Source organism: Stegodyphus dumicola, chromosome 12, assembly GCF_044657685.1.
Source record: "Stegodyphus dumicola isolate Sdum_Otavi_A_Nest chromosome 12, ASM4465768v1".
NCBI classification, from domain to species: domain Eukaryota; kingdom Metazoa; phylum Arthropoda; class Arachnida; order Araneae; family Eresidae; genus Stegodyphus; species Stegodyphus dumicola.
In genome coordinates, this window is record NC_140779.1 from 14,850,097 (window position 1) to 14,862,713 (window position 12,617).

General features: G+C 30.2%; 1 protein-coding gene across 7 annotated transcripts in view; it reads left to right on the forward strand.

Annotated features, from left to right (window-relative positions):
- LOC118184066 (uncharacterized) overlaps nt 1-12,617 on the forward strand; it is a 135,292-nt gene that overhangs the window by 116,747 nt on the left and 5,928 nt on the right. For all 7 annotated transcript variants that reach the window (XM_035353708.2, XM_035353709.2, XM_035353711.2 and 4 more), the window contains 4 exons: nt 998-1,924; nt 6,137-6,305; nt 9,171-9,324; nt 9,942-10,040. In XM_035353708.2, coding sequence (XP_035209599.1) covers nt 998-1,924; nt 6,137-6,305; nt 9,171-9,324; nt 9,942-10,040 — 1,349 coding nt within the window. The remainder of the gene's footprint in view (nt 1-997; nt 1,925-6,136; nt 6,306-9,170; nt 9,325-9,941; nt 10,041-12,617) is intronic.

Sequence of the window (12,617 nt, forward strand, 5' to 3'; positions counted from 1 at the left end):
CCACTAAGGGTCATAAAAACTGAGATTTTGTAATTTTTACAAAATTTTTTTAATTAAAAAATGTCAAAACAGTCGAATGGAAGAATGAGTCTGTGATCAACAGTTTCAAAAATAAAGGCCAAATAAAAACTTATGTAATATTTAATGAATAATACAGAAGATAACGGATAAACAAAACATTTGAACAACAGTTTGAACAGTAAATGGAAAAATTGAACATTGTTTAAAAAATTTGATTAGTTTTAAATTTATCTAAATTATTTATATTTAATCCATTTACTTATGCATACTTTTAGTAATAATTACAGTAAAGTTCATTATATTTTATCCTGAAATGTTAAAGAAAAGCTGATATTTCAAACTTGCACTAAATAAATTAGGTACATTTCTGTTTCAAATTAAGTATTCGCCACCAAAATCCTCTAACACCAAACTTTATCAGCATTCTCATTATTTAAATAAATATTTTTAATGCTTTTAAATCTTTGTTGGCCTATTGGAATAAAAACTTGAATAGTTTATGGGATACAAAAGCAAAGGTGTTCGAAATAATGTTGCTGATAGATTCTTTCAGAATATAGTAATTGTATGAATTAAATTTTGATATTATTAAATGTATTTAATTCATTTCTTAAAATTTTAAGAATGTCTATAAATTATATAATTTAAAAGTGCTTTTCTGTATAATGTATATATTTCAACTGCAGTACCAGCATGTTATTTTTTCACTTTCATGTTTGAACTAAGTAAACCTTAATGTATCTAACTCTATATATTCCTGTGTGCTTATAATATATTAACCTTCATTTTCACTGTTTAACAAAATTAACAGATCTATGCATGGGAATTAAAATTTTAGTTGGAGGATTGTTATCTGTGTTGTTGAAAATAATCTGTCATTTTTGTCTCAGATTTTATTTTCTTTCAACTACTGATACCTTCCTCCAGCAGATATTTTGCTTATCTCTTGCCTAGACAAAACTAATTTTCTCTTCAGCTCCAGAGAAAAATACTACAAAACTTAGTCTTCCTGTTATGGAACCCTTTGGAGGTCGTTCTACATCACCTTCTCCTACTGCTGAACTTATGAGGGGTGCTGGCACAACACCAATTTTGGCCAATGTTCCAGAAGGAGGTTTTGGAGAAACAGTTGAAACTGCTGAGGAACCTACTGTCCCTGTAACATCAACAAAAGAAGAAACATCAGATCTTATATGGGGCAGTAGTTCCACAACAGAAATTTCAACTATTGTAACTTCAACTGCAACTGGTGACCTATTTGGCGCTCCTTTTGAGCCAACTCCTGCAACTACTACAGTACCAACAGCTGTTGTTACCCCTCTGTCATTTCAACCAGAGGCCGAATCTGTTAATAAAGACTTATTTGGCTTTGATAGTAATGAAATGAGTGAATTTGGAGAGCAGCCATTATCTGCTCAGCCATGTGCTCCACCACCTTCACCTTTTGGAGGATTTGACATGAGTCTTGGCTCAGTAGGTGCAGGTTCAACTGCTGACCTCAGGGCTCAAGCTATTGCAAATGCTGTAGGTGTTGCTTTACCTATGCCGGTGCAACAAAAAGTGCCGGCTTCTGGAACTGGTATCGATGATTTAAATTTTGCAATTCATCAGGTGATGCAACCAAAGCCTTCTCCTGTATTAGCTGCTTCTCCAACTCCTTCAACAATGCCTGGGCCAAGGCCTGGTTTTGTTGGACAGCCTTTCCCTCCTGTTGCTCCTGTGCTTCCCATGGGTAGTGCTACTCCACCTCCTGCCTCTACTTCTCTAACGCGGCTTGACAATGTATCTGGTGCTGCCAGCACCCCTACTGGCCGAGCCTCATCTACTCCTGGATATGGCACTCCTCCTTCTGGAATGAGCTCTCCAGCAAAGTCAATAGCAGGCTTTGGAGCTTCCATGTCAGGTGACCTATCTCAGAAATGGCTGGATATTCTATTTTCTCTTTTAATTTACTGTCTTAAAAATTATTATCCTTTTTCTACTGAATAGTCCATAATCAAAAGTGCATGAATTTTTGCATGTCATCACATATTTATGATTAAAACTATATCAACTCTCTTCAATTATGTATACATATGAATATATGGCATATGTGCATGTTTATATCTCTATATAAACATAATAATTCTAATGTTTCAACTTTCCAATGTGTGGTTTGAGAAATGGCTTAATATATATGTAAAAAGCTCTAGGTAATTTTAAATACCTATTTGTTAGGTGTATCACTTTTTACAATTTATTATGAGCTTATTAATTACTAGGGAAATGAAATAGTTTTGCTTGTTATATTATAATTTTATTTTCATAATGAAAATATTTTTGTGTCAAATCATAAAATATTTTTTCATTTATGTACATGTCTTGAATAATATTTTTCTTGGATAAGATAGCATGTTTAACCATTTAATTTAACATTAATCAATGTGAATATTTTTTCGTAACTTTTGTATATTACCAACATATTACATATATTTAAAATTTTTTAGACCCTGAATTAGCATTTTTGTTTTCAACTTTGAATACCCATCACACTTATTCTTTTAGTGAATATTCAACTTTTTAAAGACATTTTTTTGTTTTTTAACTTACGAGATCTGGTAATAAATATTATTGGCAAAGACAGTGTATTGTATATTAAGTAATTCAGCAGATTATCACAGAAATGCTATTTACTATTTAAGGCAAATACTGACACTGATGATAGCTTTATTATTTTTTTTAGCTTTCACTTTCCTTCATTTCAGTATGAAATTCTATCTTATTTAAAAACTGCAGTAATAATCATGTAATCTTACCCTTTAACTCAAGATTGTAAATTCCTACTGTGTTCTGTGATTTTGTAATGTCTTCTATCACATAAATGTTCTTCATTGGAAGCAAGTGGAGCGATTTTGCATTTGCTATAAGATGGTTTTGTATAGCCTTCAAAAAGGCCTTTTTAAAAATCTCTTAAGTTAAAAAAAAAAAAAAAAAAAAAAGTTTTATAAATATGTAAGTAATAAATCAAAACAGTTAGTTCTTTCTACCATATATTTATATTAAAAGAAAGATAAGCAATTACTTTTCCATAGTTAAATGTATTTCATGTTAAAAGAAGTCAAATTATATAGATAAAAGAATAATAATTTTTTGGAGGTGGGGGAAGGTTCGTGAAAGATTTGTTTCCAAAACTTGTGTAAAATTCATCAGGTTTATTTGAATTAACATTATCTGTTTGAAGGTATATTTTGAGGGATGAAGTTCAGCATTTATTGAAACTTATCATATATTCACTAACAGATCTTAATTGTTAATGAAATTTATTTTACTGAAGCACCTATATAAATATATTAATATGAAGAGTTAAAGGATAATTTTGTGATTGTGCTTAACATACCATTGCCAATTTAAAATTATATGAAAATAAATATGTAGTCTATTTTGAAACTGCTGAAGTTGGAAACAAATATTTGAATGACTGCAGCAAGAAGTGTCTTTAGACTGGAAGATGTCATTTTTAGTCGTGTCTTTAAAGGCCCATAAAATATCTCAAGACTACTAAACATTGGAAATGTTAGTCATCAAAAAGGTTAGGATTATTCAAGGGCTGTTACTAAATCTAAAGGCTGCCGTTAAAGTCTCTGCTGGTGATATTAAGAGCTACAAAGGAACTTGCATGTAATCTCACAGGGGCCACTAGTCTATTACTTTAAAATAGTCACTTCAAAGGCAAACCAGTAACACAAAAAACATATTCCTTATGCCATGAAATAAAGCTAATACAATCCTGAAGTTAAAGTTTAAATTTTACATGCTTAGAACACTAAAATAAATATTACAATGTAAAATTTTTTGCTAGCTGTAATAAATGTGCTAATCAGCTCTTCAAGCATATCTAAATACAGTCAAAAGTCTTTAATCCGGACATCTATAATCCAGAATGATCTATAATCCAGACCTCAAAGCTACAAACTTTCTGCGCGTGCGTCAATGCATAATGCGACGTGGCACACAATGAACTGGAAATTGATCTGTAAGCACTATTCTCATCTTCGGAGCAGATGTTTTTATTTTATTCGGCTTATAATTCCATACTAAATGTAGTATTTCATCTCGATGTACTCCGTCTTTGATATGATTTAAATCAAATTCCTCGTCATAATAAATATCACGAATACACATCAAATAGTTTTCTGGTTGCAATTTTCCAATTTTGGCTATGCGTAATGTATGCTTTACGTATGCGTGCGTTGAAAGAAATGTTTAATAAAGTAAACAAATAAACATTAAGTTTTTTTTTTGTGTGTAAATTCTGATACCCTTTAGATCATAATTGTTCTTTATTTCATAAATTATGATTTCATATTTTTAATTTTATAATTTCTGCATGTCATCTTACCAGATTTAAACTGATGATCTATAATCCGGAAAAACCGATAATCCGGAATCGTCGAAGTCCCAGCGAGTCCGGATTAAAGACTTTTGACTATATATATTTATCTGTGGTATGCAAACTGTGAAATAATATCTATTAAAACTATATAAATTTAAAAAAACATTCTTTTTTATTTGTATCATTTGTAATGCTAAAATCTTATAATCTGTTAATTATACTATAATAAATACTGTTTAAAAAATATATCCTTAAATTTTTTAAACAGTATTTCTAACATAGACATTTACATTTATAAATGGGAAGCAAAGTCTGAAAGACTGTTTGCACATTAAATGCTATGCCAGTCTAGGGACTGGACTAAGCAAAAAAAAAAAGCTTGTTTACCATATTAAAATAACATAAAAATTCAATAGTAGTAGGAATGTATATAAAATATTAGATTACAGAATTGTCAGACATATTCACTAAAGCTTAAGTAATAAGCGTCATTCTTCGATAAAATATTTTTTATTAACAGAAAGAGAAGAAAATTTTTCTTTTCCTTGTAGTAATTCTACAAGTTATTTAATAATAGGAGGTAGATGAACTGAATTTTTCTTTTAATATTTCTGCATTTAATGTTATTTTCAGATTGTTTAATTTTAAATATCTTTGCTTCACTTTCATTTGTTGGAAGATTCATATTTAAAAATTAACCAATCAGAATTAAAAGTGATAGAATAACTTTGAAAAACACTGAGCAGTTTCGGAAGAAATCAAAAGTAACTACCAAATGATTACATAAAATTAGAATTTTTAGTGAAACTGAAAAATCAATTTTAAATACTTCTTAGATTTTTTAAATATATTTAAGCATTTAAAATTTAATGCCTCACTAATTCAATAAAGTTGAAAATGAAATAAATATCTTGATAATGTTTTGAAATATATTTGTTTAAATTGGGAATATGGTATATTCACAAAAGTATGTTTAGTGTTCAATATTTTTATAAAACTTTATTGCATAGAAAGTTTTATATTTAAAATAATTTCATAAATCTCTTTTCTTACTGAGCAATGAAAAGGACAGTATATAATTTGTTTGGGAATCTGGGGGTGGGGGGCATACCAAATGTAATTTAAAAAAAAAAAAAAAAAAAAAAACACCTCATTTAGTATTCTGTGCATAATTATTCACTTTTCAGTGGGAATTTTAAACTGAACAGAAAATGTTATTCATATAGTATTCAAGAGTACTGAATGTTTTGTAACAAATCACATCATTATTTTGTTTTGATTTTGCTCCCCCCCCAAATAGGGAATATATTTGGAAACATGCATAATTTAACGAACATGTTAAATTTTTTAAATAAAGCTAAGGAACTATATTTTTAGAAATGCTGAAGTATCATAAAAACAGATTTTGTACATTACATCTATATGCGCGATTAAAGAACGAATAACTGAATATTTAATTTTTTAATAAATTTTCCATAATGAATAGTTCAATTAATAATTCATGGTTGGTGTTGCATTTCTAAATATTGTATTTAATAATGTATTAATACTGTTCTAAATTCTGTTTTACAATCTTAACACTATTGTAAGAATACATTTTTCACATATTTAAATTTGAATTAAATAAAGTATGCTGCATGATTTAGGATGAAGTATTTTAAATAAGAGTGATCACTGTAAAGGATAAAATTCTACTAAAAAGCTATTTTTTCCATTATCAAATGAAGCATTTAACATTTTTAGGGGGATTTGATGCATTTGGAGATACACTTCAACCACAAGCACCCATTAGCAAACCAACATCAGGAGATAAAACAAGCACTTCCAGCATACTAAAGGGTGATCTTGATTCAACATTAGCTAGCTTGGCCTCCAATTTGGATATAAATGGTCCTAAACAAGCTTTAAAAAAGTGAGTTATTTTCTCAAGTCTTTGATACAGTGAGACTTGCTTGGAACAGAACTGACATGGTTGGTGATACTTGATGTTTAATGAATTTATTTTAGAAAATATTTTAAACTTACAAATTTCATATTTTCTATTTTGAACAGATTTTTACTTAAGTTTGTCCTTTTTAAAGATCCACTGTATTTTATTCTATTAATGTTTGTTTATGACATTTAGTTTGAAGGATCCCCTTTTATGTTTTGAAACATAAAATGTTAACTCGCACACATACACCAGATAACTAAAATATAGTAGTCCTTGTTGAAAGTGTGTGCTAGCAGCCACCAAGCAGAATGAAGCATTTCTAAATGAAACCTAAGCTGTGAATAAACAAAAAACTATCTGTACTTACTAAAATATGTCACATTTGAGGAAAATGGATAAATGTGGCTATCTCGCTAACTCTGAGACGTAAAATATTGTTGACAATAAGTTATTATATCTCTGAAGTAGTAGCAAACCTAGGGCTCTTCTGATTAGCCAGTATTTGATATATAATCATTGGGAATACTAGGGTATATAGACAAGACGGGGGGCCATTCACATCCAATGATGAACAAAATCAGCTTAGACTGCCAAGCCTGTTAAATGCTAACTGAAGAACAGCTGTGGCAAAGAAAACATCCAGATGTAATATTAAAGCTTCAAGGAATTTATTTTTTTATTTATAAACTTTTCAGTGAAAAAAGAGTAATTATATATGGTTGTTTTTTAAGGAATTTCATATTCTTCATAATTTCTTTAAAAATCCTTACTTTTACATGTTCAGAAATACCATGTTTAATTTTAAATTAAATGTGAATTTTTCTGCTAAAATACCAGTTTACTCAAACAAAATAAGATAATCTTTATTTACACCTTTAAGAACCGCATTAAAAATATTGTTAAGATTGGAGCTTTGACAATTGGCCTACCTGCTTTGTCAGCTGGAATATGAATGAATGATTTGATCAAGAGGATTACTGTGATTTTGAGAGTTGGTGCCTGGCTACTTTTATTTTGCAGTTTGTTTCTGATTCTAGTTTCTCTCCCTTCAGTTACTGAATTTGAGTGTTTTAAGGACTATTTTACCAAGGTTATATTTTTTGTTTCTGTATTCATAGAAAGAGTTTATAAATGTCTTTCTTTATGCCTGGTAATTCTTCATAATTTGTTGGATATCCAATTGGTCTATTGAGTTACAATAACCCTTTTTTTCATTATGGACAAGGATAGTATCCCTGACCTCACCAGTTACCAAGTGGCTATGACCTCTGGATACTGGTAGTTTGATCTGGTTTGTTTTCAAGCCCATGCCTGCATCTGGGCCTGGTTGTAAGGGTGGATTTGACTGTGTAGTGCGGATACCTAGTTGACAGAATGTGTAATCCACATAAACTCAATGTATCTATTGTGCCAGCATCCAATTTTTAATAATCTCCAGATGGATGGGACTGGGGTTATGCCAAGTTTATATGAAAATCTTTAGTAAATTGAGCTGGTACATTAATGGGATAACAAAGGAGCATTTCAGTGAATTTAATTTTGTGTGGTTGATGTATCGGTAGCAACTTTTACTCTTTCCAATTGATTGCAGAAATTTCTCTATTGATTTTGTTCCGATTTTGTTGGTTGGATATTTGTTCGTTATTGCAGTATCTTATAAGTTGCAAGCAATAGTTTATAAAGCACATGGGTCTCATGGGAAACCTGTGACCTTATTGATGCTTTTTTTGTGTGCGTGTAAATCCCAATTACTTTGTTTTAACTTGGTGTGCTTTTTAATTTTTCAAACAAGTGCCTTTTATTAAAGGAAGCTCATCTTCTGAAGGGGGAGTAAAGAATGTTTCTGTATTTGATCTATCATAAAATGCCAGGGTGTTAAAAAAAAAATTAAAACTTTGAGCTCATTTTAAGTTCATTTATAAACTTCTCATTAACAGTTGAAAATTTTATCTATGTTTGTACAACATTTTAAGTATAATAGTGAGATGGTAATATCATTTGCTTAGTGAAAAAGCAAAGTTATGAAATTAGCTTAACTCTCTATAATTTTGTATTTTTTCAAAACTTATGTCTCATTTAGTGTTCAAATCAGTAAGAAAATTTATTTATCTTGAGAATTAGAATCATTATCTAAAACTGGTAGCTTACGAGCTATGAGCTTATTATTAACACAGAAAAACAAAGTTGTAGTTAAAAGATTAAAACAAAAATGCAGTTAAAACATCAAACCAAAATTCCAAGTATTGTTCTATTTTAGGTTACTAATTTTCAGTGAATGTATCCCATCTTGCAGTATACTGCAAGTATGTAATTTATGTATCTAATTTTATTTAAATGAATTTTGAATCTTGCATTTCATTTACTGAATGTCTGTAAATCTGGTATATTACAGTCATGTAATGAACTTTTGGTATTTCATCATTGATTGGCATTTTTGAGATGTTTACTATTTGGCCAGTTTTTTGACTAGCCTGATAAAAATATGTGTTATACTTGTGAATTATTATTTATACATATGCATGTAAGAAACTGAGGCAAAAATGAAAAAAGAATTATTTGTCAGAAAAATCCAGATGAAAATTTTTTTTAAGTAAGTGTTGAAATAGTCTGATATTGACAAATGATTTCTTATATTAACTTTTTCCTTTAAAATTTATGCTAGAAATTATTTTAAAATGGTTCATTAAATATCCTACATGTGTTATGAAACTGATGGCATTTGCAAGCTGTTCTAGATAATTTTAAATTATAATATTGATATATCTTTTTTAAATGATTAATGGGCTTTCTTTAAGCATTTAACATAGAAATTTAATCTTCCCTTTCTTTTGAAAAAAAAAAAAGGACAAGTGGCCATCAGTGGGGATCACCAAAACCACCTGTGAAAGCAACTGGTCCTGCTGGTTGGACAGCACCTGCTGCTGTAGTACCTGTTGCTCCTAATGCTGTTCCATCTGGAGGATGGTCATCATCTCCTCAGCACGTTTTTACACAGATGGTTAGTTAAACGAATTTTAGTTTATCTTACGTTTTGCATTTCTTTCATTTTTTAAAAATATTTTATTAGTATGCACGTTTAACTGTATAGCCTTACAAACATTACTGCACACTTTCTTTTTATTTGTTGATGTAATAAGAAAAATAATACCTATGTAATCTTATAGAAATATTCTTTGAAGATTTTTCAAGGCAAAAGTGAATGGAACAGGCATATAATTTTTTAAAATTCCATTTTACATTTATGTCATTTGTGAGCATTATATTTCATATAAATTTGGTTTGCACCTTTTGTGATAGAAGCTATGGATAGCTTTTCTGAATAAGCAGTATTTATAATTGGAAATTAGTGATTTAAGAAATAGTTAGGTCAACCAGTAGAGTGATAGGAATAAATTAAAAGTTATTGAAATGACCAAATGAAAAACCAGTAGCTTTGGAATGAAACTACGTAACTTTAATTTGCTTATTAAGTTGTCAAATAATTCAGTTTGCAGAACAAAATACAAGAAATTATTTAATGGGGGAGGAATGTTTATTTTATACTTTTAACTTCATAATGAAACCGTAGGTGATGTTTTATATTAGTAATTTCGTATTTATATGAATTTTTTTTAGAGTCAAACTGTTCCAGGAACAGGACAGTGGACTGGTGCAATGGGTGGTACTTTTCCACAGCAGACTCCAGCTGCAGTCTATCAGCAAACAGCATTTATGGTAAGCTTATTGTTTGGAAAAAAAATATATATATATGAAAGGAAATGAAGTTATGTTTTTAATTATGAGGATATCATTTTAAATAGCAAAATAAGGAATTCAAAACTGTTTTAGTGGTAATATAAAAATATTTTTAGTGCAAGAGATGAAGTATCTACATGCAGCTTTTCTTTGTATACATTTAAGACAAGAAAAAAAAAACAAGAATTAAAGATTTTTATAACTTCTTCATTAATATTTTAAACGTTTGTTATGCAAACTCTGCCACTGCAATAATAAATCTATTGAATCTAGTCACATCAGAGGAGTGAAGGCTGTATACTTCATTGTCAGTTGTACAATATCATCTTTTGCTTGGTGTTAATTTTAATAAAGAAAATGGGTTGGGGAAATAGTAATGCATGTGTTCTTTCATCAAGAGAAAGTTATTTTTCTGGGATTTAATTTTCTCTTTTCTGAAACTATTGGGTTTAAGTTGATATAGTTACAGAACTGTAAAAAGTATTGAAGTTCTGAATCTGTAGAAGAATATTCAAAATAATGTTTGATTGCAATGGTTTTTCATAGCAAGGTATTTTCTGAAATAATTTTCATGTTGACAATATTTAAATAAAGGTATGTCTGTGTATTTATAAAATTTTTCTTCCACATGAATTAGTAGCTGACATTGTATGTATTTATTAAGATAGAAATTTTAATTGAAGGATTCATTTTGCATGTGCTTAAATATGAGCTCCAGATATTTTTCTGTTAGATAATATAAGGGCATGATGATAAAATGAAAATTGTATCTTTAGAAGATGTGAAATTAAAGTCTAGAAATTTCAATATTGGAAAGTGAAGAAAAAAATATGTGCTGAAAGTAGTTAGATAAGAAAATAATTTGAAAAATATAATGTACACAAAATGAAAGCATTCCAGATTAGATTATTTTTAAGAAAATGTGTTATGTATAAAAAGTAGGACCTTATGGAAGATTTTTAATCTTAAACTATGTGTAATAAACAAACTTGTGAGAAGTTAGTATTTCTGTATATATGGAACAAATTTTAACTTCAAAATTAAGGAAGAAGTAAAATATGTTATGCAGGAAATTTTTATGTTGCAATATAATCACATACTCAAATCAATAAACATGCAAAATGTTTAATTTTACCTCCAAATGAACAATCTGGCAATTTAGTACAATAATACAATTTGGCAAGTTCAATAATAAGTATAATAGTAAGTACAAGTGCAATAAAACAGTTTAACAATTTAGTATAACTGGTTCAATTTAGTACAATTTAAAATTTTCCAACTGTACTGTTGTGGATAAATAACACATATCATAACTACAAACATTTTCGTTTTTTTATGTAAAATCCTAAATGCCATATTAATATATGGAATTCACTATAAAATCACAAATAATGACTTTATCCTAATCTTGGGACTAATTCAAAATATATTCCTATTCAAAAACTTTCAGATTTACATAATCAGCTCTATTGCTAAGAGGAGGTGAATGGTACTTACCTGAGCAGACTTCGGGAGTCTGGAATATGAAACAAACTTATGTGATGTTGAAGGATACATTCTTGGAACCAGACTGCAAATGAGTTAATGCAACCTGGCTAATACAATCACTTGTATTTTTTTTATACTGTTTGTTTATGTTCACATAGGGAAGCCATCCTCTCCATCATATTAAATATCAGATTGAGACAGTCCTTTTGTAATACAGCACTTGAATAATGCACATCATCACTCGGAGCCAAAAGTCGATATTCTACACTCATGTCCATAAATTAAGGATAATTTGGAGTCACGCGGAAATCGAACTCTAAAATAAATATATCACCTGTAAAATCACTACACACATCTTCAAGAATCATATACAAATTTCAGGAAGTAACCAGATGACACCGATGGTACGTCACAATGACGAGAGTGTAAGAGAGTGATATATAAGGAATACAGGCAAAGAAGTAAAATTGTTCGCAGGCGCTTTATAAGCATTTCAGTGCAATAACCAAATGGTTATGACACAAAGGACGCATTTGGATGATTTTTTACGTGGTAGAATTATCGGCCGTCTGGAATGTGGGCGTACCCAACTGGAAGTATCAGACGAACTTGGAATTGCCCAGAGTGTCATCTCCAGTCTTTGGCTACGATTCCAAGATGATGTTAATGTGAGTAGACGTTACAGCACAAGTCACCCCAGAGTTACAATGCCGAATGAGGACCAGTATTTGGCAGTTACTGCCCAAAGAAACAGGCGGAGCATAGCCTCAGGCCTGTCTCATCAGCTCTCTTCAGCCACTGGTACTACAATTTCAAGGCAGACCGCGTACAGACGCTTGGGGCAGATTGGTCTATATGCTCGTAGACCTGTCAGATGCGTTCCACTTACTGCAGCTCACTGTCGCCTGCGGTTAGCCTGGAGTAGAAAGCATGCATTGTGGACACCGCAACAGTGATGTTTTCCGACAAGTCCAGGTTTAGCTTGCAGTCTGATTCTCGCAGAACTTTCATATGGAGAGCTCCAGGTACCCGTTACCACCAAGTAAACATCATTGAACGACATCGTTA